This window comes from Salvia splendens, chromosome 9 (genome assembly GCF_004379255.2).
Source record: "Salvia splendens isolate huo1 chromosome 9, SspV2, whole genome shotgun sequence".
Classification (NCBI taxonomy): domain Eukaryota; kingdom Viridiplantae; phylum Streptophyta; class Magnoliopsida; order Lamiales; family Lamiaceae; genus Salvia; species Salvia splendens.
Genome location: NC_056040.1, coordinates 465,766 through 492,072, shown reverse-complemented (window position 1 = coordinate 492,072; position 26,307 = coordinate 465,766). Strand labels below are relative to the sequence as shown.

Here is a 26,307-nt window from a genome sequence, read left to right as displayed (position 1 = left end):
GTGAAAGGCTCTAACAAGAGTTGCAAATACAATTGAATGTCGAATTTCTCTTCGCCGGCAAAATTAATATCATCCATTTATTTAATCTACACACATATTTAAATATTTATTCAAAATTAATATAACAGGAGTTTCATTTTCAATATTATACTACTCCTAATAATTACTACTACTACTACTACTAGGGATTGTAGCAATCTCTTTTGAGATTTAATCCCAAGTCCCACCAAATATATGTGCATTTTTTCCCCTTAAATTCTAGTAGTATAATCTTCCTTGTTTGTAGCAATTTCTTGTTTTTGTAGCAACCCTAATTAAAAATGGCACTAAAATGTTTGTGTTAATGTTGGAAATTACTAATATATATTTAATTATAATGAAGAAAAGTTAAAAAGAAGGTTAAATTTAAGTCTACAATTTATGAATCTAATTTTTTTTTAAAACATTTCAATAATGATGCGCCCAATCTTAAGTATTAGATAGGCCAGAAGCATCTAGACACAAAATTGTGCTTCATCGTCGACTCGCTTTACATATTTGTGTGAATTACGGTACCCAAATATTACAAATATGATGCTTGCAAAATTAAACCTTAAACTCAATTTATATCAAAAGCAACTCAAGAAGAAGAAATAAGGCAACTCAAATCTTGAACTAATAAGGGGCAATGAATCCACAACATGAAGAAAGCTAAAAAGGAAAAAAACAAAAATAACCTTATTTTCAATAAGGAAGTGGAATTATTGAATTGAAAGACTGGTTTAGAGATTATGCCTTGCTGTCAATGGGTTGCGCCTTGTTCAATTTGGCAAACATGTTCCCATAAAACTTTGCATCTTTCTTGTTGTATTCCTTCACCTTCTCCTTCAGCATCTTGTACTCCACCTTCAAATCCCTAATCCCACCACACAATATGTTTAAAATCTTGTGATCACAGTGAGCTCAAGAAGAGTGTTTGTGTTTTTTCCTTTACCTGTTGTTGGGGTCGAGCTCGAGCGCCTTCTTGATATCAAATTCGGCAAGATCCAGATCCGACATGTTCATGTATGCTTGAGCTCTTCTAAACAGCGCCTTCACGTTTATACTCTCAAGCTCCAGCACCTTCAATAGACAACTTCATTTGTTAGCTCGTTCAGACAGTGTTTATAATTGTGCATACGAGATCCTAAGGGGGCATTTACTTTTGATGATTAGCCTAGATAAGTAAAAACTGTATAGGTCAATGTTAACTCAAGGGCCATGCTAACTCCTATCATTTTGAGCTAATTGTGCTTGATTCTTATCTAATTGAAAATGTGGGATCAAGGAATCGCATTAACGGGATGAAATTAGCCAATCATATATCTTATCTCATGAAAAGTAAACACCCTCGAACCTTGGTACATAGCTTCTCTGCTTGCTTAAAGTCTCTCAGTTTCAACTTGCAAGCTGCGTCGTTCAGGTTGCAAGTGATCTTCAGAGCTTTGGCCTGCTTCTTTTCGTCCTCGCTGAAAGAGGAGTCATGCTCGATGTATTTGGCAGCCTGCGTTGCATATATCCAATTCAGTCATTGTATCAAACTGGCATCTAACATATCATAGCTCAGATTAAGATTCCACCTCCTCATATCCAAGTCAGTCATTGAAAATATTCAAATTGGCACCCAACATATCATAAGCTCAGATGAAATAACTTCACATTCTCATATGTAAGCTCAGATGAATATATACCTTCTCATATCTCTTTGAGGCTCTCGCATGCTTGCCAGCTTTGAACCAGGTGTTCCCTTCTTCCTTTTTCTTGCTAGCAGCCTCAATTTTTTCTTCGTTATTCATATCCCAAGATTCCCTCTCCTGAAATATACACCAGCAAGTTGAACACATTGAGCCATAAATTTTACAAACACATTGATACCAGAACTTAAATCACAGTTAAACTGACCTTGTCGAAAGAGACTAGCTCGACTTCGTACAAAACAGTCGAGTTTGCAGGAATTTTGGTCAGCTCTTGCTGTGATTCAGATGAACCAAACGCATACTCTGGAGAAATTGTCACAATTGCTACCTCTCCCTTTTTCATTGTTATCACAGCCTTGTCCAGTCCGTTGACAACTTCCTCTGCTTATACGAGCACAAGTTCAGTAATACGCAACTGCAAATCACATAATCAGAAGTGAGCAATTAGGAAAAAGGGTGTACCTTCATCCGTTTTGAATTCAAAAAGATTGTTCTGGTTATCACCATGGCCTTTCTTAAGGAACACAGTACCATCTTGCAGCTTACCAATCAATTTCACTAAACAAAATTTGCACAACATGAATAGATGACAGATTTCAGATCAAAGATTGACAATAACAAAATTCACAGAACATGGTTACATTTAACTAGAGCTCCTTCATTCGGGCGCTCATACCCCTCCCCTTCTTTCAGTATTTTCTTGACAACTTTCTTGTCATCGGTGACATTGGAAACTGTCTTCCACGATACCAGTTCGAGGTCAATAGCCAGTGTGGCATTTGGTGGAACAGAACCTTCATCACCGCAAGCAGGCTTGCCCTTCTCACCGAACCCATCTGCATCAAAGATCATAACATAAACATGACCAATCAGAACTGTATAGAAGTTACATAGATAAAATTATCAACTTAGAATCTTGGGTAACTGCCATAGCTCATCTTACATTGAGCTTTCACTGTAAGGAGGACCTTCTCCCCCTTCTTCATCGTCTTCACAGCCTTCGAAAGGGCAGGACAAAAATGACCTAAACATGCCAAGAATATCAGTATAGGAGTATTTAAATAACACAAACATTTTGTCAATCAATATTTCACCAACACACCTTCTTGAACAGTGAACTCAACTCCATCGGATTTGGCAACGACAGCCCCACCTTCTAGCCGTGCTTCATACTTGACTGCATTACACACGACCACGTCTGTTACTAACAATTCAATACACATCAATCCACATTTTATTGAAGGCGAGAGCTTACGCACCAAACACCTCATCAGGATCCTTGGGATTCTCCCATTTCTCCCCCTCTTTGAGTACCTTTTTGAACACACCACCATCCTTGCATATATCCTTCACACTCAACCACGACAGCAACTCGACATCAAACTGCAGAGTCGCATTCGCAGGGATAGTCGGAGGCGAGCCGGATTCACCATAGGCCAGCTCAGGGGGTATGGTGAAGACGGCATTTTCCCCTTTCTTCATCGTTTTGATTCCTTCATCCCACCCCTTTATCACTTGCCCTGCACACAGTTTCATTTCACCCCCAATTTTTCAATAAAAAGCATTCGAACATCGCAATTCGGAATCACCAATTCTAACCTTGCCCAAGCGTAAACGTGAAAGGCTCCTCCCTATCACGGCTCGAATCGAATTTAGTTCCATCCAGCAACGTTCCAGTGTAATGAACTGAAATTAAAATTTATTTTCACCAAATAAATCAATAATCACAAACAAGAGCGAAACAGCAAGTCGCCAGAATTTCAGTATTCACAATCTGATACACAAATGACCAAAATTTGATGAAAATTGAGGAATTCTACCTTGCACTTCGTCGCCATTGTCGGGAGTGTCCCAATCCTCGCCTTCCTTGACGAGCTTCTTCTTCAGGCCTTGTGATCCGATCTCCTTCTCCTCTCCGACCTTCATGTAGCTGCTGTCCTCCGGCAGATCCAAGTCCGCCTCCACCCCCTCCGCCGCCGGAATATCGAAATCGTCTGTCATTTCCATCTGAAAGTAACGAGCCGACGAGACAGTGATGAGTATTCGTCAATGAAAACGACTAATGATGTTTTGATGATAGAAACTGAGCTTATAATTGCAGAAGTTCTAGAAAGTTCCATGCTTTGTACGGAAATAAATCATTGATTTCAGCAAATCTAACTGAATGTCAGCACGTTTTTAGCAAGAAAAAAACAATAACTAAATACAAAAATATTCATATAAGTGTTTTTTTAATCAAATTTTCTTTTACTTTTTCATACATTCCTATACAATTTGTTCTTTAGCAATGTTGTTTCTCATCACAACAGAAATCCAAATTTGGTATTAGTATTATATTTGTTCATCGTTTACTCCGTCGTCACCAACAATAATTCCAAATAATTGAATTTGAATCTTAATCAAAATAGCTAGGAATCGTGCTTGATCAATTCATTATCTATATTTATACATGCACACATACTAAAGGTGAAGGATGAAGAGTGAGAAAAGGGGGAAAAAGTGCTTCACAAATTCCGATAAGCAAATTATCTCGGGGTGATAGGTATGGCGGAGAAGCTCATGTGCGCGGTTCAGTACGACACTTATGGCGGCGGAGCTGCTGGGTTGAAGGTCAATTCCATTCCCGATCGCCTCTTTAAACTCTCTCTCTCTCTCTCTCTCTCATTTAATTATTTTTGGATCAATTAATTTTGAGTTTTGAGTTTTGAGTTTTGAATTTCTGTCTGTGATCGCATTTTCCTTGATTTTGCGGTCTTCTGAATCATCTTCTGAGCTTTGGATAAAATCAAAGGAAATGATGATAAAAATAAATTAATGAATAAGTAAACATAGCACTTTTGATGTGGCGACAAGGTTTCATTTTGTTGGATCTAGGATTTAGAAATGGAGGAGTGAAGCATGTTTGTGAATTTAAGGATAAAAATTGGAGAAAAATACAAAATGCAACATAAATATAGTAGTTTATAAAAAAAGAAGGGGGGGGGGGTGTCGTTTGAGTTTGGTGCATTACTACTTAATTGTAAGGGATACCTTAGTGCAGCAAGTTGAAGTTCCAGTTCCTAGTCCGATTAAGGGTGAAGTGCTGCTGAAGCTGGAAGCCACAACCTTGAATCCTATTGATTGGAAAATTCAGAAAGGCTTATTTCGTCCTTTGATGCCTAAGAGATTTCCTTATATTCCTGGTAATCTTCTTCTACTTCAGTAGTTGAGTTTTCACTTGTATGAAATGAAGAGAGCCTGGAGAGTATTAGTTAATCCATTTTATTGGTTAGTTCTAGCTTGTGGAAAACCTATTACAATGGGCCTCCACTTGCAGTGTGATCTTCATTCTTGTTTTCTCAAAACAGCTACCGATGTGGCTGGAGAAGTTGTGGAGGTTGGCCCCGGAGTTGAAAACTTCAAACCTGGTGATAAAGTCATTGCTTCCTTGAATGTTGGTGTAAGTTTCCATTACCATTACCTTTGATCTAAAACTTGCAGATTGCTCTATGTATCTTGCATCTTTTGTAAACCAGACAGCTACGACAGTTCATAGGCATGCTGAAATATCAGCTGCCGAGGGAGCAAGCTTCCCTATCGCCGGCCTCACCGCTCACGGGGCCCTCACCTTGGCCGGGCTCAAGTTCGACGGCACCGGGCCCCAGAAGAACATCCTTGTCACCGCTGCCTCTGGGGGAGTCGGCCACTTCGCCGTCCAGTTGGCGAAGCTGGGGAAAGCGCACGTCACGGCCACGTGCGGGGTCCGCAACATTGACCTCGTGCGGAGCCTCGGGGCGGACGAGGTGCTCGACTACAAGACCCCAGCGGGTGCGGCCCTCAAGAGCCCGTCGGGCAAGAAGTACGACGCGGTGATCCAGTGCGCGTCGGCCATCCCGTGGTCGGTGTTTGAGCCGAACCTGAGCTCGAGGGGGAAGGTGATCGACCTGACGCCGGGGACGAGCGCCATGTGGACTTACGCGGTGAAGAAGCTGACGCTGTCGAAGAAGCAGCTGGTGCCGTTCATGAACTCTGTCAAGGCGGAGAACCTGGTGTACCTGTCATCGACTGCAAACACGCGCTCAACGACGCCGAAACTGCCTGGGCCAAGAGCATCGACGGCCACGCCACCGGAAAGATCGTTGTCGAGCCGTAGACTCAAAAGTATGACAATTGTATTTCCAACATTTTACTATTCATTTCTGATCTATTCTCTTAATATGCTATCGTCTAAATGAAATCAACTTGAATTCACATGCTTTCCATCATTTATATCAATTTTAGAGTTTTCCTTCTTAATTTGTAGATTTCGGATTGTTAGGACTTTAGCTAAAAGTAGTACTACTACACTATAAAATTATGGTTTTTTTGCATCTCTTCTTGAAAAAATTGAGAATGGTAATAAAATCATGGTATATGATAAAAATAAATTTCTTTATCTACAATGGAATTAATTCATTTTGGTTTAAAACATAAACAAAAAAAAACAAACAAATGATTTTTGTAATGCTAACAAATAAAATACTCCAAAATTAAATATTTACAAAAGGAAAAACCCTCAATATTTTACAAAAAGAAAAAGGAAAAAGAAGCTGCCTCCAAATTAATTCCCCATTCCAATTACCCCAAATCAATTTCCCCCAATTCCAACGATCGGAGCCCTAATTCCGCAGCGATGAGCAGCAGCGACGTGGAGGCCGGCTTCGCGAAGCTGCAAGGCGAGGATTTCGAGTACTACATGCAGACCTACTCGATTATTCTCGGCCGCAATTCGAAGAAATCGTCTGTGGACGTCGACCTCTCCTCCCTCGGCGGCGGGATGAACATCAGCCGCCACCACGCTCGCATCTTCTACGACTTCCAGCGCCGCCGATTCGCCCTCGAGGTGCTCGGCAAAAACGGCTGCTTCGTCGAAGGCGTCCTCCACCTCCCCGGCAACCCGCCGGTGAAGCTCGATTCCCAAGATCTTCTGCAAATCGGCGATAAAGAGTTCTACTTCCTGCTTCCGGTCAGGAGCATTCTCGGCGGCCCGATCGGCCCCCGCCACCACACGGCTAATTTTCCGATTGGGGCCCCGCCGGCGGCGCAGCATAATTTGGGGATGCCGCCGCCCTCCGGCGGCGGGCTAGGGCTTGGGAAGAAGGGGAGAGGAAGAGGGGAGTATTATGAGGATGAGTATAATGAGGAGGATGGTGGAGCTGGAGGGGAGGAGGGCTCGTCTGGAGGTAAACGGATGAGGCGGATCGACGCCGGCATTGATGGCTCCGGTGGCGGCGGTTACAGTTACGGCTCCGGTGGGAAAGCAGGGGGGTCAGGGCAATCAGGTAAAAATCATTTTGCTTAGTGAAAATCATTCAATATATGAAGTTCATTTAGTACTGGAATTTGCTGAAACAGTTGATAGATTTTGTTTATGATAATCAAATACGATTAGTCTTCAAATTATCACCTATTGTAGTTAAGCATCGGTATAAATGTCTAAGTTAGGGAACTTTACACTGATCAACTCGTGTTCTTGTAATAAAGGTTAACTTATTGAATTGATATGATCTATCTATCTACTGAGGCAGAGATGCAATGTCTCTTACTATCTTAAGAGCGTACACATTTTCTTTCAGATAAAAAGGTTGGTGGAAGACCACGAATCGACAGGGAATCAGACAACCAGCAGCTCCTTCAGCTGGAGGAGAAGGATGTCGTGTCATCAGTCGCAACGGTTCTGTCTGATCTATGTGGTCCTGGGGATTGGATGCCGATGGAGAAACTTCACACAGAGGTAAAAGAAAATTCGAATAAATCTTGTTGGTGACTATTGCCTTCCAATTTTGTTAATACCTGTAAAGATGGACCAGTTTAAATTTCAGTATGCAAGCCTTCATATTTTCTTGTTTCCCATTGACAATATCAAGAATCATGTTTCTATGTGATATCTTTGGCTAAGAGTTTGATATGTGATACTCGTGTTACTTTCGTTTTGGGATTGACTTTTCTATGTTTCTCCCCCTTGTATAGTAAATGGGCATTTGTAGTAAGCTTACCATTTCCACTCATCTAAGTTGTTGAGTTCTGATATAATCATTATAGTGACTATTCCCCCTGTAACTTTTTTAGTAGTAAAGATGATCAATTCATTTCATTTCTCAAGATCCAAAACTTGTATTTTACATTGTTTTTCTATTAAGAATGTCTAGAATCATGCGTCATCTTGGCCTGAAAATAATTTGGTCCACACAGTTGGTGGAGCAATTCGGCAATATCTGGCATCACAGCCGCGTAAGGAAGTACCTGACATCCGAGGATGTTTTGACCCCGGAAGCCAATGGAAAACCGTGGCATGGAATGCTCATGTTGTTGAGGAAGTATCCCGAGCACTTCGTGATCAACACTAGATCAAAGGGGCGCGTCGCCCAGGAGTTTGTCTCGCTCGTGTCATTGCTCTCCTGAGAGGGTTCTAAGCATCATGAGCAATGGAACATGTTAACATGGATGATTACTTTACTTTTATGAAATTTTATTCGTTCCTAGTTAGTTTCGAACATCTGATTGTGTAAATTTTGTTTGAGCAGCAAATATGTTATGTATGATGTGGATATTTGAAGATTGAATCTGAATAGGTTTGATTGTCAAATAAAATCACCACTTTTGACTCATTTTATTACTCCTTTCATACACGTTTACTCAAACCTAAATGAAAAGTATCCATCCGGCAAAAGCAAATATTTAGTTCATGCCACACAGAGTTACAACACAGATGTATCAAGATTCTTCTTTTTTCAGATTATGGACACTTCTGTATATTTTTTCTTCCCGAGCACGTTTTGCAGCGAGAGCCTCTTCGTCTAGTATCTTGATTGGTGACCACTCGGGCAGTACAAGCCAGTCGTCCTTCTCTTTGAGCTTGTTAATGGCAGGCATGATCTTAGAAGTAGCATAATCAACTGCTGTCCCAATAACAGCAAACATCACAGAGTAACGAACAGCGCCAACTGGGCCAGCTGAGATACCATTTTAAGACAAGAAATGAAACAAAACCCGAATCAGAATGCAAGAAACATGAACACATTTGTTTATGCAGATAGAAATGGCTCGGAACCCTGACCTTGAAGACGACCAAGAATAGCTCCGCTACCAAACCCTCCAATAGCTGAATTTAGCAAGTCGTCTGGTTTACCTTCTCTACTCACCCTGACAAATTCTCGTGCACCTGTAACTCCGGGAGGTCAATATATATCTTGCAGTTCACACCCCATAGGAACGAAGAAAATAGGTATAGATATGTATTGCAATTACTATCATTCTCTTTGATATACTACTATTTCAGAATGGTAATGAGGTTCTGACTGAATAGAAACTAAGTGTAGAGAAGTCTATTTGTGCATCAATACCAAGAGTGCAATATTTCAATACCATTCTATCGTCCGGCTGTTTACCAGCCATTCGATTACCCACTCCACGAAAGATATGAAAGATTTAATCGAACATAAAAGAACTAGTGACTGGTAACAACACAACGTGCATAAGAGCAAAAAAGCAAAGAAAAAGAACAACTACAAGAAGAGTACTTGCATTGGCCGTTCGATTTGTAGCCTACCGGAGAAAACATCAAGCTTTTCTGCCAACTAGACATGCATATCAATCTATAGGAAAAGAGAGCTCCATGGTAATCAACTAAATATATGATTATCACAATATAGACATAGTGATGTTATGATCCAAACATAAGTGTTATCCGATTAATCTTTACCTATATACAGTCAAATAGAGATTGATTTTTTCTTCAACATAATAATGATCAGATTTACTTCCTCAAATCAATAACGATGGAAGAAAATCCACAGTGCAATATGTTTGATCATAAATCTGTGATTACCAAATACAATGAACGATAGCATAAGTGGAAATGGAAAAGCTACACGATCCATCTAAAATCAACATAATCAAATGTGCTATGATGAAACTATGAATATCAAATTCGATCATAAAAAGCTATCAATGTCAAAATAGTAACTTTACCGCAGTAACAGCCGGTGACGATAGCGAAATTAGAAGCATATATAGCTGAAATTGCTGAAAGGGCGGGATTATTTCTGTGTTTTGACAGCAATCCTACAGATCCTCCAGCAATCCCTAGTTTTTGCACATAAACAATTCTCTAAATCAGACGACGATCATCAGAAAAACAATTCAGAAAGAAAGAGAGAGAAAAAAAGAAAAACCTGCGAGCACAGTGGGGATTAGAATGCGCTGCTTCCAGTGGTCCTGATTCGATGAAGACAAATTCGAGGAAGACGAAAATGGAGAATTTGGTGTGATTTGATCCGCGCTTTTTTCGTCCGAAGCCATTTGAGCTGAGGGGGCGGCGGTGGTCGACGGTGGCTGACGGCGGCGATAATCAGCTCATGAGCTACCGAAGGTAACGAAGAGACTGGAGATATCTTATACGGGCCGAAATCGTATAATGTTTCGGCCCATTGGGATAATTATTTTGTGCAAAGCCCGAATATTTGAGCCGTATTGTTGACCAGATGCTGGCCTTGTATTTTTATATGAATTTTAAATTTTGTGTTGTGTAATTTAATGTTAATTGTTTATAATAATTTAAGAAATGGTAAATTATTAAGAGCATCTCCAATGGCAGCGAGCGGACAGGCTAGCCGATTCTCGGCGCTGGCCGGTCCGCTCGCCGAACCATTGGAACCGGCGAGCGTCATTTCGGCGAAAAAATCGGCGACCCTACGCCGATTTTCGGGCGCTGGCCGATCCTCTCGCCGGTCGGTTGGCCGCCATTGCAGGCTCCCGATCGGCGAGCGATCGGCCAGCTCAATTTTTTAAAAAATTTTTCAAAACACTATATATACATGATTTGCACGTCATTTTCATTCGCACCACTTGTTTTAACGAGCTTTTTCTCCATCTTAATTTCTGTACAATAGCAACAACGTCAAATGAGTAACGCAGGTGGTAGTAGTGGTGGTGACGATGAGGAGTACGAACGGCAAATGAACGAAGAGTTAGAGGCCTATACGTCCCGCAAGATAAATCGGTTGATACAACGTGCCTTGCAGCTGGCGGTACCTCGACCTCCACCCGTTGTCCACCGACGAGCAGTGATTGATCGGGATCACGTAGCTGCACATCAGCGGCTATATGAAGACTACTTTGCGGAGGAGCCGCGGTTTGGGCCTCCTCTTTTCAGGCGGCGTTTTAGGATGCGTAGGGCAGTGTTTATGCGTATCGTTGATGCTTTGGAGCGTCGATATTTGTGTTTCCGGTTCAGGTACGATGCAGCTGGCAGACCCGGCCACGCACCTATACAAAAGTGCACTGCGACAATTAGGCAGTTGGCCTACGGAGGCGCGACAGACATGTGGGACGAGTACCTCCACGTCGTTAGATTTTTTTAATTAATGTAAATTTTTTTAATTAATGTATTTTTTTATTTAAATATTATTATTGAATTTTCCCGTATCTGTGTCGTAAATTTAATTCTGTATTTTGTGTGATTGTTAATTATTTATTTTTTATAAGTTTGTTTATTGTGACTAGCAGGGGCGGACGCAGAAATAAACATTATTAAGGGCTATATTTTCAAAATATAATTTGAAAATGTTTTTCTAGGTTATTTATGTGATTAATAAGGGCTTTAATAAAAATATAGGTATAAAATAGGAATAAATTATAAAAATTTATTAAAAAAATGTCAAAAAAAACAATTCATTAAGGGCTAAAGCCCCACCCTTTGTGTATGTGGGTCCGCCCATGATGGCTAGACTATTGTTTGTCCAGTTGCTTGTCCGGATGATGTGGCAGGAGGAGTTTGTGGCTAACCTATGGCTGACCTATTACCATTGGAGATGCTCTTACTGAATTATTGTCGATTTCTAGTTTTACATAGTATTACTTTTATTGATTCGTAAATTATACAGTTTTTTTTTATTTTGCAATTAATCTACTGTACTACATTTCTACCGATATAACTTGTTAAATTACTTGAGTGTTATTATCGGGCGCCAACTAAAATAACGTTACATTATAGATATTGAAACAAAATCGTACTATACTAAACTAAACAATTTCATTAGTTGAAAATTTATGTATTTTAAAAGAGAATGTGATGATGGAGAAAATGAGAGAATAGAAACAAAGGTAAAATCATCTAATTAGTATTCCTAGCAATGTTTCGTTGACTACCACATGACATCGTTTTAGTTTATATCCGATTGATGGGGTACGAACTAAACCCTAATGGCAAGCCCAATAACAGTGACGGCCCATCAGCCCAGAGCCCAAGAAAGAGTATCTGTTCGGCACCAAAGAGTTCGGCACGACCAAAGAGTTCGGACTCAGCCTACAGCTCGGTAAAAGCCGACCAGTCAAGCTCTCCTCTCAGATCGGCAAGAGCTGATCGGTGAAGTCCAACAGTTCGGTCTCAGCATTCGACCGAACTAGGAGTTAGTGGACTCATGAAAGGCCTCCACGACCTCCACTATACCCACGATCTATTTAGTGGTACGAAGCAGTTATTGAGCAGTTATTGCTCACCCACGATCTTGTTAGTGGGGCTGCAAACCACGATCCTAGTTCAATGTATAAATAGAACTTAGATCAGATAGAAAAGGGTTAAGCTCTCTAGAGATAAAATACCATATAGCAAGTCTGTGTTGTAAGCTGTAATCCCAGATCAAGCAATACAATCTTGCCCTCCCTTCTTCCCGTGGACGTAGATTTACTTCAGTAAATCGAACCACGTAAATTCTTTGTGTCGTAGTCTTTATTCTCTACCAGCATTTACTAACATCAAAAATTCGCGCAATCATCACTGGCGCCGTCTGTGGGAACAGAGAACAAAATTTGTGATAAAGCGAATTTTTGATCCATTTTTTCCACCCAAAAAATGCATACCAGATCGCAGAGTACCCGTATTCCTGCCCGTGAGAACCAGGAGGAAGCCAATCCATCCCATAGGTCTGGAAAACAGCCTAGGGATAAATCCACCACCAGTTCTCATGGCGAAGGAACAAGCCGCTCCAAAAATCGTCCCACTGAGTCTTCCCAGCAGCCCGATTTGAATGAGGCTGTCAAGCAGTTTTTGGCGGCGAAGCAGGAGGAATTCTTAACCTTCCTGCGAAAAAGCCAAAAGCAGCCGGAGACGAAAACGACGGATTCTCCTTCTCCCTCCGCACAAGAAAGTCACTACCGCAGTAGTGTCGCATCTCCCAGGAGAAAGAATCCCCGTCCCCAACATGTTCCAGTTCCTCCTCGGTACCGGAATCACAGGAGAACTCAATCTCCTCCATACCGACGAGATATCGGATTCGCCGTGTACGGAGCACTGAAGACTCCGTTCTCGGACGACATCACCCGAACTCCCCTACCACAGAACTACCGAACTCCGTCGATGACTTACGACGGGCTCGTGGACCCTCACGATTTCTTGGGGCGCTATCAATATAACATGGCGAACCAGGGTCTCAACGAGGTCCACATGTGCAAGCTGTTTCCCGAGCTGCTCATCGGGAACGCGAGAAGGTGGTTCGATAGCCTCCCCCAGGGCAGCATCAGATCTTACCGAGATCTAATGGATGCCTTCCACAGGAGGTTCTTTCAGAAAGCGGAAGCCCGAATCACTTCGGCTCAGCTGCTTTCCATTCGTCAAGGTCGCGACGAAAAAATCAGCGACTTTATGACAAGATTCCACAAGGAATGCCTGCAAGTAGACGATCTCAACGATCTGCTTGTCATCTCGGCATTCCAAAATGGAATCCTGCCCGGAGCTCTCTACAGGAAGCTCGTTGAGTGCGGTCCGCAGACAGCTCAGGAAATGTGGGACATTGCGGACCAGTACTCCCGGGCCGATGAGGCAGACCGTCGCAAACGGTCGTTAGACAGCTCATCGACCCGAGGAGACAGAAGGAAGCCCGGTCATAGCGATCAGGGGCATCCTCGCCGGACTCCATTTGAAAGAATTCAAAGGGCTCCGGTGCAAGACAGATTGGGACCCCGTCTCAATCCCGAGAAGCCGCCCGCTCAGTTCGTACCGCTGAACAAGCCGAGAGCGGAAATTTTCGAACTGCACTCTGACCTATTCGAAAGGCCAAAGCGGATGACGAAATCAGCCGCGCGCCGACCACAGGATAGCTACTGCTCCTACCATCAAGACCACGGTCACGATACTGAGGAGTGCAGAAACTTGGCTGCAGGTATCGATGTTCTTGTGAAGGCAGGGACATTGAAAAAATACCAAAGCAAGCAGCCAAAGAAGAATAAGAAGCAGAGTGGTGCGAACTGCGCTCCTCAGGATCCGAAAAGGCAGCCGGATCCCGAAGACGACGACGAGCCGCAATATGATGGAGTAATCCAGACTATTGACGCTCTCCCTGCCGGGAAGACCAAGTCGTCCCTAAAGTCAGAGCGCAGAGGCTCCAATCGAGAGGAGCCAACGCATAAAAGGCTGAAGCAGGACGAAGTGATTACGTTCTCGGATGCTGATCCCGTCCCGGCCATCTCTCCTCACCAAGACGCCATTGTCATCCAAGCCGGAGTGGCAAACAAGCTGATCCACAGGGTGTTTGTGGATACAGGAGCATCGGTTAGCATTCTTTTTAAAGAGTGCTTTGACAAACTAGAAGTGGACCCAGCTCGGCTCAGTCCGGCTCCGCTTCCCCTGAAGAGCTTCGCCCAGGAGGACACCCGCCCTGAAGGTATTATCAGCCTTCCGATCACGGTGGGGAAAGCGCCTACTAGCTCCAGTACGATGATTGAGTTTTTCGTGGTGAAAGCTCGGTCCCCGTACAACATCATCCTGGGAAGAGACTGGCTCAACACAGTTCGGGCCGTTTGCTCCACTTATCACCTCACCATCAAGATCCCTACTAAAGGAGGGATAGCGGTCATCCGAGGTGACCAAAAGAGAGCAAAGGAATGTCTGCAAATTGCGCTTAGAAGTGCCGAGCAGTCAGATCGGCACCACCAAGCATAGCAATCACAGCAGCCGGAGTCAGAGGCGATGACCGAAGTCATATCGGAGCCGAACTCGATGACAGTTCAGCTGTACGAAGACGATCCATCCAGAACGGTTAAGATCGGCTTCGCGGGAACGCCCCTACTTCGGGAAAAAACCATCCAGCTCCTCAAGGAGTATAAAGACGTCTTTGCATGGTCTCCGTTGGACATGACCGGAGTGCCCCCCGAGGTAATCACTCATCGGTTAAATATTGATCCTTCAGTCCGGCCGATAAAACAGAAGAAAAGACTCTTTGCGGCAGAACGAAGTCAAGTCATCCATGACGAAGTCCGTCAATTATTGAAGGCGGATGTGTTATTCGAAGTGAAGTATCCTTCGTGGGTGGCCAATCCTGTCATGATCAAGAAAAAGGAAGGAGGACATGGCAATGCCGAAGTCCACTCTCAACGTGCTCAAGAAAGCCAACCTCAAACTTAATCCCCAAAAGTGTACCTTTTTGGTAGATTCGGGAAAGTTTCTGGGTTGTTGGGTTTCAAAGGACGGACTCAAGGCAAACCCCTCAAAAGTTCAAATCGTTCAGAACATGGCAATGCCGAAGTCCATACATGACGTGCAAAGGCTAACCGGATGTCTAGCCGCACTGAATCGATTCCTTTCCCAAGCAGCCGAAAAGCAACTGCCGTTCTTCAAGGTGTTGAAAAAGGCACCAAAGTTCGAGTGGGGAGCCGAGCAGAAAAAGGCCTTTGACGAGCTCAAAAGTTATCTAGCCGAGCTTCCTACTCTCTCTGCTCCAACCGAAGCCGAAGTAATATTCTTATACTTAGCGGCATCGGATCAAACCATCAGCGCGGTGCTTGTACGAGAAGAAGGCCTAAAGCAGCTTCCCATCTATTTTACAAGCCGAGCATTAAGAGGTCCAGAAACCAGGTATCAACCACTGGAAAAGATTGCTCTGGCATTAGTAAATGCAGCAAGGAGACTGCGGCCATACTTCTATGCTCACAAGGTATGCGTCTTAACTGATCTGCCACTTCGGCAAGTGTTGACCAAACCAGAAGCATCAGGCAGAATCGCCAAGTGGGCTATAGAGTTGGGAGAGCACACAATTGAATATCTACCTCGGAAAGCCATCAAGGGACAAGCCTTGGCAGATTTTCTTGCGGAAGCAAAGTTCGATCAAGCAATTCCTGTTATTGCCGAACAGAAGAATTCTGCCAATGCCGAACTAGCACAGCCCTTGGAATCCGAAGTAGAGCCGCCGGACTGCTGGAGCGGATTCGTAGATGGAGCTTCAAACAAGATGGGAAGTGGAGCTGGTATTCTACTTGTCGCTCCCGACGGACACGAGGTAACCTACTCACTTCGGTTCCTATTCCCCACTACTAATAATGAAGCCGAGTACGAAGCCCTCCTGGCCGGACTCCAGTTAGCGCAAAGTCTGCTCGTCAAATCTCTCAAAGTCCATTGTGATTCACAAGTCATAGTAAATCACATGTTGGGTACAAGTGAAGCTCGTGACGAGAGAATGAAGAAGTATTTGGACAAAGCGCGAAGCATCAGCCGAAGTTTCTCCTATTTTCGGATAATCCGCATTCCTAGAGCGGAAAATAGCCGAGCAGATACCTTAAGTAAGTTGGCCTCAGATCCGAGCTCAAAGGCAGAAGAATTAATGCATCGAAGCATTGATGAAGCCGAGGTACATTCAGTATCCAGCTCGCCGAACTGGATGACGCCGATCTTGCAGTATCTGGATCAAGGACAATTGCCCGAGGATAAGAGAGAAGCTCGGAAGATTACGTGCCGAGCACTTCGGTACGAACTTCATGAAGGAGTCCTCTTTAGAAAGTCTTACCTCCAGCCGTTATTGCGGTGCGTAGGACCAGAAGAGACGGACTACATCCTCAGAGAAGTTCATGAAGGATCGTGCGGTAGCCACATCGGAGCCAGAGCTTTAGCTAAAAAAGTTCTGAGATGGGGATATTATTGGCCAACCATGGTACAAGAGGCAGTGCAGCTCGTCAAGAAGTGTACGGAGTGCCAAATTCATGCAAATGTCCCAAGGATGCCGCAGACCGATCTATACACTATGCAAAGCCCTTGGCCTTTCATGCAATGGGGCATAGACATAGTGGGACCACTTCCTCAAGCTCCTCGGCAAATGAAATTCCTTATCGTTGCCGTGGACTACTCCACGAAGTGGGTGGAGGCGGAACCATTAGCTACGATAACGAGCTCAAAGGCATTGGACTTCGTCTGGAAGAACATAGTGTGCCGATTTGGCATACCCCACATCCTCATCTCGGATAATGGGACTCAGTTCACCGACAAGACGTTCAAGAATTGGTGCCAAGAGCTGAACATTCAACAGCGGTTCACTTCGGTCTCCCATCCCCAAGCAAACGGACAGACGGAAGTAACGAACCGGATTCTGGTGAAAGGGTTAAAAGCTCGGTTAGAACAAGCCAAAGGACAATGGGTAGAAAATCTCCCTCAAGTCCTATGGTCCTACCGAACTACACCCAAAACCTCCAACGGTGAAACTCCGTATAGTCTGGTGTACGGCACTGAAGCCGTAATTCCGGTGGAGATCGGCGTACCCAGTCCCCGAACTCTAAATTTCTCCTCAGAAATGAATGACGACGGACTGAGAGCAGAACTAGATCTCGCCGAAGAAAGAAGAGAATTGGCGTGCATAAAAGCAGCCAAGTATAAGGAGCAAGTAGCCCGGTATTATAACCAAAGGGTGAAAAAGCTTCAATTTCAAGTGGGAAATCTCGTCTTGAGAAACAACGAAGTAAGCCGAGCAGAAAAGCTGGGCAAACTCGAACCCACATGGGAGGGTCCATATCGGGTGTCAGAAGTCCTCGGCAAAGGGTCTTATAAATTGACTCACATGTCAGGAGAACAAGTACCCCGAACATGGCACGTCTCCAACCTCAAGAAGTTCCACTTGTAAGAGACAAAAGTCCGGTCAGTCCGTCTCGTGTCTAGTTCGGTCATAGGGGTATATGTTTTTATTTGTTTGTTTCTTACTTGTACCTTTTACTTGTCGTTTTATAAAAAGTTTAAAGTTTTTTTCTTTCATCTTTTTCATTTTTTCTCTATGTGTTTTGTCTCTATGTGCTTGTCGTCTCTTACAAATGGTACCAAGGTATATCGTTCTTTAAAGACTGATCCCCTTTTTAGATCGATTATTAAAGACTATTGTGAGTCCAAGCTTCTAAGGAGGATATAAGACCACAATTCAGCTTAACAAGCAGTCCGTCTGAAACGAACTGCAATAAGCCAACGATTGTGAGTCCAAGCTTCCAAGGAGGATACAAGACCGCAATTCAGCTTAACAAGCACTTCGTCTGAAACGAACTGCAATAAGCCAACGATTGTGAGTCCAAGCTTCTCAGGAAGATACAAGACCACAATTCGGCTTAAGAAATAAGCACTTCGTCTGAAACGAACTGCAATAAGGGAAAGTCCGATCCACGCGATAAACCTCGCCGAATTAGGACGACCAAGTTCGGTCAAAGAAGTTTACCTCATAAGACCGGGGACGACCATGTCTAGTCAAAGAGGTTTACTGCATAAGACCACTTCGGTTAACTGGGAAAGTCCGATCCACGCGATAAAACTCGCCGAATTAGGACAAGGGAAAGTTCGATCCCGGCGACAAAAATCGCCAAATTAGAACACAAACCAAGTCCGGTCAAAGATGTTTATTTCATCAGACCAAAGACGAGTCCGGTCAAAGATGTTTATTTCATCAGACCAAAGACGAGTCCGGTCAAAGATGTTTATTTCATCAGACCAAAGACGAGTCCGGTCAAAGATGTTTATTTCATCAGACCAAAGACGAGTCCGGTCAAAGATGTTTATTTCATCAGACCAAAGACGAGTCCGGTCAAAGAAGTTTACTTCATAAGACCAAGGACCAAGTCCGGTCAAAGAAGTTTACTTCATAAGACCGAGGACAAGTACGATGAAATTTTTTTGCTAAGCTGTAAATACAGTGTTAGAAGCGAAAACAAAATTTCATTTTTCAAATCTTGTTCGGCATACAACTCCGCTACCCTACAAAATGGCGTTACGCTATTACAAAGGACTATTCTACTGTCCAGGGTTGCTGAAGTTAAGCCACCTATCTGCAAAATCCTCTGGAAGCCGAGTTCGGTTGTTCCGAGCAGATGAAGAATAAGCAGGTCGACGAGATGCTATCCTCGACCCAACGCCTCTTCCCCGAGCCCGAGAAGTCCTAACACCTCGGCGATGAAGAGTCTCTGCAATAAGCATCTGCTGATCTTGCTCGCTCATAGTCACAACTCCTCGGCGAATTTCAGTCCGTCCCTGTCTTGACGATTCCGGTTGCTCCTGAGCCCGTTCTCGTCTTGACGTTTCCGGCTGTTCCGGAGTTCGTTGTTGACTGGGAGTAGGATTTTGAACAAGGGAACCAGAGGTTTGATCTGGAGTGCGAGCATCTGTTGCCACGATATGCCGAAGGAATCTTTCTATGGAGGGGCGCCGAGAAAGAACAATGTTGTACCGAGAAGCCCAGCGCCGCAATGATTTCACAACTTGTTGGCAAGCCGAGCTCTCCAGCGCATTGTTCCTCCGGAGTACATGATATTCCTCCCACAGTTCGTCAACTCGACTCTGAACATCTGATATGGTCACTCCCCCGCGCACACGGATGTAATCCTCGTACGCAGTCCTCTCAGCAATGGTCGTATTCAGCTCGGCCTCCAGATCCTTCTTATCGGACTCTAAGTCCTTATTATCGGCCTCCAGCTTCACTAAACGAGCCAGAAGCTCGTCATTCTTCGTCTGATCGGCTATAGCTCTTTTCTCAGCTTCGTCTAAAGCCGAAGAGTACAGCCGTTTCCAGTGAAGTATCTCCATCTCCTTGAGTACAAAGCAGCTATATTAGTTCGGCAGCTGTACCGAGCAGATAGTAAAATACAACAGGAATAAAGGCGAGTACGAAAAGCTATACGAAGACAAGTGTGGAGAATTTTTCATTCACAAGGAAAATTTTTACACTAGGAGGGCTTCAAGGCCATTTTACAAGGAAGAAACTAGACTAAGAGAAGGGAGACGAAATCATACTCCGCCAGCTTCGTCTCCGGCTCCTTGGTCTGGTTCAGCTTCTTTCTCCTGAGCTACCTCAGCCTCGGCCTCGCATCCTGCCGGCCTCGCCTCCGCCTCCTGATCGGCTTCCTTCTCCGGATGCCCGGCCCGCTCGACTTCGGCCTCCAGCTCCAGCGACTCGGCCTCACCCTCTCCGTTGTAAGTCGAAGCGGGTGAAACGGGTCCCACGGAGGCAAAGATAGCCTCCAGGTTCTCGTCCCGATCAGCTCGACAACTCCGGACTCGGTCTGCAGAAAGCAGGACCGAGGATGAAGCGAGCTCCTCAAGGAGCGGCAGATTCTGAAGCCGAGCTGCTATCTCTCGGCTGTACAGAGGCAGCACGACGTCGGCCCCCTGCTCGCCCTTATCGGTAATTAGCCTTACCAGACTACCGACAAAGGCCGAGAACTGGCTGCTCAAAAAGAGTTTCTCCGTGTAAACACGGAGAGCCTCCCCCTGGGCAGCCACGGCGGCAGCCTCCTTCTGAGCCTCCCGGTGCTTCGTCTGCTCTTGCAGGATGATGAGCTGGTTTTTGGCTGACCGGGCTTCATCCTGAGCCGAGATCCTAGCAGCTCGGGCCCTCTCAAATTTGGCCTCAGCCTGTTCGGCCAGACTACGAGCAAGATGCAACTTCTTCTGCATCTCCTCGTAGTCGTGGGATGCTTTGGAGAGCTCCACGGAGACGAGCTTGGCTCTCTGAAGATGAACAAGGAAAAAACTCAACAGAATGGCCATCAAAAAATGTGGAAAAGAAGCCAAGTCAGAAAGCTTACCTCCACAAAATTCGTCGGCCATTGAAGAGGCTCAGGGACGTGTTCCGGGATGTCTGCAACCACCTCGGAGATGACCAGGTCTTTCCCCGGCACTCTTGGGGACTCATGAAATTTCCCCTTCCCTTTAGCCGAACACGACTCCGGCACTTTCGGATCCGAAGAAGAGGTTTTTTGCCTCTTCGGATTCTTCTCGGCTTCAGACGCCGAGCGAGGGGCTCTCTGCCTCTCCGGCTCCACAAGCTCGGAGGACTTTCGGATAGCCTTATTCAGCATGTACACTGCCAAAAAGCAAGAAAGCAAAGTCAGATTTTCTTCGTTAAAGCAGTAGAGCATAAAGATAAAGAGAAATCCTCACCCTCGGCCTCTTCGTCCGAAGACGAGATGTCGAACACGACGTCGCCCTTGACGAGCTCAGACTCCGTGTATTGTTTCCTAACTATGGGAATCTTGTTGAGCTCGCCATCGAGCTCGTCCAACGGTTCAGGCCGAGGATGACGGATAACGGACTCCGGCCCTCTCCAGGGAAAACTAGGAGCCGCGGTCCTATCATAGTAGAAGAAGCGGTTTTGCCACTTCGGCCACTTCGTTTTACAAAAGGCCCTAAAGGGCTGTACAGGGATCAAGTAAAACCAAGACCCCTTCCTCTTAAATTGAAAGAATTTAAGGATCGTCTTCAAAGACAAATCCCTTCCTAACCTACGAAGTTCGGCAGCGAAGGCCGACAAGTGCCTCCAAGAGTTCGGAGTCACCTGGCCTAAAGGAAGCTGAAAAAAATCTAGTAAATCTATAAAGGCAGAAGGGAGGGGGAAACGAAGCCCGCATTCTAAGCAGGCCTCGTACACGGTGGCGTAACCCTCCGGCGGGGAGTCAGCCCTATGATCACCGTCAGGTACCACCGCCTTCCCCCCAGGAAAAAAGTACTTTTCGGGTAGGGATATCACAGTATCCTTACTCAAAATACTATGGAAATACTCTACGGTCTTCTCCCCGGACTCCTTCCGGCCAGAAGACCCCTTACCGCCTCTCCTACCGCTACCCGACTCCGAAGAAGAAATAGAAGCCATTTTTCTTACTTTTTGAAGGTGAAGAAAGTCTGAAGAAGCTCTTGAAAGCGGAAGAAAATTTCTCGAGAAAGAGAGAGTATAGAAGACGCAACAGCAAAAGTGTTCAAATGAGGAAGAAAGAGCATATTTATCAGATTCGGAAAAGATTTCGAGATCGTTGCGCTGTTTCGAATCCCACCTTTTCAGGATTCAACGGCCGGATTTTACTGTCGCATTTAATGCAGGCACGCGCAAGGCACGTCCCCTGACGTCAGCCTCCCCCTTACCGTTATCCAGAATGCCGAAGTGACTCACCTCGCCGAAGTGATTCACTTCGCTTTTCGGGGGGGGTAGTGATGGGGTACGAACTAAACCCTAATGGCAAGCCCAATAACAGTGACGGCCCATCAGCCCAGAGCCCAAGAAAGAGTATCTGTTCGGCACCAAAGAGTTCGGCACGACCAAAGAGTTCGGACTCAGCCTACAGCTCGGTAAAAGCCGACCAGTCAAGCTCTCCTCTCAGATCGGCAAGAGCTGATCGGTGAAGTCCAGCAGTTCGGTCTCAGCATTCGACCGAACTAGGAGTTAGTGGACTCATGAAAGGCCTCCACGACCTCCACTATACCCACGATCTATTTAGTGGTACGAAGCAGTTATTGAGCAGTTATTGCTCACCCACGATCTTGTTAGTGGGGCTGCAAACCACGATCCTAGTTCAATGTATAAATAGAACTTAGATCAGATAGAAAAGGGTTAAGCTCTCTAGAGATAAAATACCATATAGCAAGTCTGTGTTGTAAGCTGTAATCCCAGATCAAGCAATACAATCTTGCCCTCCCTTCTTCCCGTGGACGTAGATTTACTTCAGTAAATCGAACCACGTAAATTCTTTGTGTCGTAGTCTTTATTCTCTACCAGCATTTACTAACATCAAAAATTCGCGCAATCATCACCGATAAAGTCACATAAATATACTATTATATCATATCAATACTGAAATTATAACTTACTGCAAATTTATTTAAATCAATCATTTTATGATTTATGTTCAGATTTTAAATTCGATATATTATACTTTAAATACATATCATTCATATTTCATACTAGATCTTAATATAATTTAAAATCTACTACTAGCAATCAAGTAAATCAAAATCAGGTTATCCACTATTTGCTCTATGATTAATCTAAGAGCATCCATAATGGCGGATGTCCCGGCGTGCGGGACGTCCGCCATTAGGCAGCATGCATATGGATACGGACGTCCGTTGCGGACACCGGAGTTCCGCAACTTTCCGGGACGTCAGTTGGAACGTCCGCCATTGCGTTGACACGACGGACGTCCCGGCGAACGTCCCAATTTTTTTATTGTTTTTGTGGATGTCCGTCGGAATGTCCTTGATGATGTCCGTCATTGTGTAGTGGGATGTCCTTATGACGTGACAGTGCAGTGAGATGCTCTTATGACGTGGCAGGAGGTGTTTTTGGAAAGTATGTCGGGATGTCCGCTGGGACATCCGTCCCATTGTGGATGCCCTAAATCTAAACCACTTGATTATATTTATCACCGACAACAAATTGCCGGCCTTTTCTCTTTCCACACCTCCCCCCGCCGGGTTCCACTTCCACCTGCTCCGCATTAAAACTTGTACATTAAGGACAATAATTTCACACCCTTAACGCTGTACAACACTCCCAAAGCGTGCAGTTCCAGATCTTCCAATCAACCCCGCCGCACCATATCATAACCACTCAACTATTTTTCCTCCAAATCTGAAAAAGCTCATCGACTCACTGTCACTAACACACACACACGCGAAGTTGCAGAGAATCAATGGCCTCCAATTCGGGCCGGATCCACCGGAATGCGAGTTCGGATCGGGCTTCCGGGCGCACATTCCGAAGCTCAATGCTCCGACTCAAATACTTCGCCGGTTTCGTGACCGTCGCTGTTTCGCTTCTCCTTACGGCGTCGCTTATGCTCACTACCTCCTCGTCCCCCGCCGATCTCGGATTCGTGAGTTTTTGTGTTGTTGATTCTTACTATTTGTTAGTTTTCTCCTTTAATTTTGATGTTATTTTTAATTAGATTTTGATTTGTAGGGTTTATAGGTTCCATTTCTGTATGACTGGATGCATTTATAGTTGTTGTGATTATGCTGAATTGCTTGTTTTCGTTATTTTTGTTTCAATTAATGCTGCCTTTGTTGTTGAGCTTTCAAGCTTATGATATGATTGTTTAAGTTTAAATTCAAATTCGAGTGCTTGACTTCGATTTATGAAGTAATTCAGCTCGATGTTGCTTTAGTTTGGAATGTACTGAATTTTAAGTCTCTGCATTTTTCCAGGGCTCTTCTTTTAGTTCATTTGGATCCAAATCGGAATCTCTTCGGAGATCAATTTTGGCATTAAAATCGGATCCGTTGAAGCCGAGGTTGGATCAGATCCGTAAACAAGCAGATGATCACAGATCTTTAGCATTAGCCTATGCCTCCTATGCACGGAAGCTGAAGCTTGAAAACTCGAAAGTGGTTAGGATTTTTGCTGATCTATCTCGGAATTATACTGATCTGATCTCGAAACCTGTGTACCGAGCCTTGTTTGGTTCGGATGCAAATTCGATTGATGAATTGGTGTTGAGGAGATTTGAGAAGGAGGTGAAGGAACGGATCAAGCTGACTAGGCAAGTGATTGCAGAGGCGAAAGAATCATTTGATAATCAGTTGAAGATTCACAAGTTGAAGGATACCATCTTTGCTTTGAATGAACAGTTGACAAAAGCTAAGAAGCAAGGTGCTTTTTCAAGCTTGATTGCTGCCAAGTCGATTCCCAAGAGCTTGCATTGCTTGGCTTTGAGATTGATGGAAGAGAGAATCGCTCATCACGAGAAGTATACAGATGAGGCTAACCCCCCTAAGCCAGAGTTTGAAGACCCAAAGCTTTATCATTACGCTATTTTCTCCGACAACGTGATTGCTGCTTCTGTGGTGGTAAACTCGGCTGTGAAAAACACGAAGGAGCCATGGAAGCATGTGTTCCATGTGGTGACAGACAAAATGAATCTCGGGGCTATGCAGGTGATGTTTAAGATGAAGGACTATAGCGGTGCCCATATTGAGGTGAAGGCTGTGGAGGATTATAAATTTCTCAACTCTTCTTACGTGCCAGTGTTAAAACAGCTCGAGTCCGCTAAGTTACAGCAGTTCTACTTTGAGAATAAGCTTGAGAATGCGACAAAGGATACAACCAATATGAAGTTCAGGAATCCGAAGTATCTATCCATACTGAACCATCTAAGGTTCTATTTGCCAGAAATGTACCCGAAGCTACACAAGATTTTATTCTTGGATGATGACATAGTCGTTCAAAGAGACTTAACCGGGCTCTGGAAGATTGATATGGACGGAAAGGTGAATGGTGCTGTGGAGACGTGTTTTGGATCTTTCCATCGATATGCCCAATATATGAACTTCTCCCACCCGCTGATTAAAGCCAAGTTTAGTCCCAAGGCATGCGCGTGGGCTTATGGTATGAACTTCTTCGACTTGGATGCTTGGAGGAGGGAGAAGTGCACTGAGGAATACCATTACTGGCAGAATCTGGTGAGAATACGCATTCAGAAACACCATGTTACATCGTTTGTTCTTTGTGCAACTTAGTTATTTGCCCATACTTATACCTGTGTTATCTCTTGCAGAATGAAAATCGAACATTGTGGAAGCTAGGCACGTTGCCTCCAGGTCTCATCACTTACTACTCAACCACGAAGCCGCTTGACAAATCTTGGCATGTTTTGGGGCTCGGATACAATCCCAGCATAAGCGTGGATGAGATCAACAATGCTGCAGTCATACACTTTAATGGAAATATGAAGCCATGGCTCGACATAGCCATCACCCAGTTCCGGCCTCTCTGGACCAAGTATGTTGACTATGAAAACGAGTACGTCCAAGCCTGCAATTTTGGTCTATGAATGAACCTATATGCTTAAAAGACCAGCTAAGCTAGTTCAATGTTAAGCTTTGAGGCTCATCACGACTTGCAATTAGATTATGCCGGCGTATTTAACCTAAAAACCCTCGTTCTGTTTAAATTTTAAGCATCTATTCGTGTCAAAAGTAGTATAGATATCATCTGTTGCTGTTCATATGTGTTCACTGTTGAAAGCTGATTATATATATCAATCATGAATATGTTTCTTTTATTATGCATTTTCTTTCGTTGATGTCATGATTTGTTTGGTGTGTTGGAACATAAAAACCAGTAATTTCGATCTAGTGGTTGAAGATCACGAGATCTCGTGGCATTAGTGACGATCTCATGACTGAAAGATCATGAGTTATTGATGTAATAGATATCAATAACGTTGATCTTGTGGTGGAAGGCCATGAGTTTGAATCCGAGCTATGCCTTTGAGTCGTACCCCTAACTGATTTACCAGTATTTTCTTTGTCTCACTCAAAGTCACAACATTTCCCGTCTCGTTCAAAGTGATAGATAGCATTCAAAGTGATATATTTTTAAAATTGAATTATTCTACTTATATTCTCTCTTAGACTCTTAATCCTTTATTTTTTTTCCATTTAATATAACGTGATGAAAACTAAGGTAGTACTGTTGGTTTGAATTTGACATAGCATATTTATGAATGAACCAAATTCCAACGTGCCACATTTTAAAACTGGAACATTAAATGATGAGATCATATGTCGATTTGA

At 44.1% G+C, this 26,307-nt stretch overlaps 4 protein-coding genes and 1 pseudogene across 4 annotated transcripts; 3 read left to right on the top strand and 2 right to left on the bottom strand.

Annotated features, from left to right (window-relative positions):
- Positions 1–633: 633 nt before the first annotated feature.
- On the bottom strand, positions 634–3,780 carry LOC121749566 (peptidyl-prolyl cis-trans isomerase FKBP62-like). The gene is made up of 12 exons (XM_042144139.1): positions 3,536–3,780; positions 3,315–3,401; positions 2,975–3,235; positions 2,818–2,892; positions 2,659–2,739; positions 2,357–2,551; positions 2,178–2,273; positions 1,921–2,096; positions 1,710–1,832; positions 1,376–1,522; positions 974–1,101; positions 634–895 (listed from the first exon to the last, which is right to left on the bottom strand). Exons 1-12 carry the CDS (start codon positions 3,720–3,722, stop codon positions 769–771), a joined length of 1,683 nt encoding a protein of 560 aa, XP_042000073.1. The 5' UTR covers positions 3,723–3,780; the 3' UTR covers positions 634–768.
- Positions 3,781–3,921: 141 nt separating this feature from the next.
- Positions 3,922–5,956, top strand: LOC121749569 (annotated as a pseudogene).
- Positions 5,957–6,267: 311 nt separating this feature from the next.
- Positions 6,268–8,341, top strand: LOC121749567 (FHA domain-containing protein FHA2-like). Its single transcript, XM_042144140.1, has 3 exons — positions 6,268–7,015; positions 7,310–7,467; positions 7,926–8,341. The coding sequence occupies exons 1-3, from the start codon at positions 6,367–6,369 to the stop codon at positions 8,133–8,135; spliced, it is 1,017 nt and encodes a 338-aa protein (XP_042000074.1). The 5' UTR covers positions 6,268–6,366; the 3' UTR covers positions 8,136–8,341.
- Positions 8,307–10,159, bottom strand: LOC121749570. Its single transcript, XM_042144141.1, has 4 exons — positions 9,908–10,159; positions 9,705–9,818; positions 8,791–8,895; positions 8,307–8,686 (listed from the first exon to the last, which is right to left on the bottom strand). The coding sequence occupies exons 1-4, from the start codon at positions 10,032–10,034 to the stop codon at positions 8,448–8,450; spliced, it is 585 nt and encodes a 194-aa protein (XP_042000075.1). The 5' UTR covers positions 10,035–10,159; the 3' UTR covers positions 8,307–8,447.
- A 13,116-nt stretch (positions 10,160–23,275) lies between these two features.
- On the top strand, positions 23,276–25,793 carry LOC121749784 (galacturonosyltransferase 8-like). Its single transcript, XM_042144417.1, has 3 exons — positions 23,276–23,606; positions 23,938–25,191; positions 25,287–25,793. The coding sequence occupies exons 1-3, from the start codon at positions 23,424–23,426 to the stop codon at positions 25,560–25,562; spliced, it is 1,713 nt and encodes a 570-aa protein (XP_042000351.1). The 5' UTR covers positions 23,276–23,423; the 3' UTR covers positions 25,563–25,793.
- The last annotated feature ends 514 nt before the right edge of the window (positions 25,794–26,307 follow it).

What these genes read in the sequence shown, in the direction of transcription:
- LOC121749566 (XM_042144139.1), bottom strand. Translation starts at nt 3,722, where the DNA reads ATGGAAATGACAGACGATTTCGATATTCCGGCGGCGGAGGGGGTGGAG. An exon ending in GGATCCTGATGAGGTGTTTG is followed by an intron (nt 2,893 to 2,974) that starts GTGCGTAAGCTC and finishes TGTGTAATGCAG; the next exon opens with TCAAGTATGAAGCACGGCTA. An exon ending in CCTTACAGTGAAAGCTCAAT is followed by an intron (nt 2,552 to 2,658) that starts GTAAGATGAGCT and finishes TCTTTGATGCAG; the next exon opens with ATGGGTTCGGTGAGAAGGGC.
- LOC121749784 (XM_042144417.1), top strand. Translation starts at nt 23,424, where the DNA reads ATGGCCTCCAATTCGGGCCGGATCCACCGGAATGCGAGTTCGGATCGG. An exon ending in CCCCCGCCGATCTCGGATTC is followed by an intron (nt 23,607 to 23,937) that starts GTGAGTTTTTGT and finishes GCATTTTTCCAG; the next exon opens with GGCTCTTCTTTTAGTTCATT. An exon ending in ACCATTACTGGCAGAATCTG is followed by an intron (nt 25,192 to 25,286) that starts GTGAGAATACGC and finishes TATCTCTTGCAG; the next exon opens with AATGAAAATCGAACATTGTG.
- LOC121749567 (XM_042144140.1), top strand. Translation starts at nt 6,367, where the DNA reads ATGAGCAGCAGCGACGTGGAGGCCGGCTTCGCGAAGCTGCAAGGCGAG. An exon ending in AGGGGGGTCAGGGCAATCAG is followed by an intron (nt 7,016 to 7,309) that starts GTAAAAATCATT and finishes ATTTTCTTTCAG; the next exon opens with ATAAAAAGGTTGGTGGAAGA. An exon ending in TGGAGAAACTTCACACAGAG is followed by an intron (nt 7,468 to 7,925) that starts GTAAAAGAAAAT and finishes TGGTCCACACAG; the next exon opens with TTGGTGGAGCAATTCGGCAA.
- LOC121749570 (XM_042144141.1), bottom strand. Translation starts at nt 10,034, where the DNA reads ATGGCTTCGGACGAAAAAAGCGCGGATCAAATCACACCAAATTCTCCA. An exon ending in AATCCCCACTGTGCTCGCAG is followed by an intron (nt 9,819 to 9,907) that starts GTTTTTCTTTTT and finishes TGCAAAAACTAG; the next exon opens with GGATTGCTGGAGGATCTGTA. An exon ending in TATTCTTGGTCGTCTTCAAG is followed by an intron (nt 8,687 to 8,790) that starts GTCAGGGTTCCG and finishes ATGGTATCTCAG; the next exon opens with CTGGCCCAGTTGGCGCTGTT.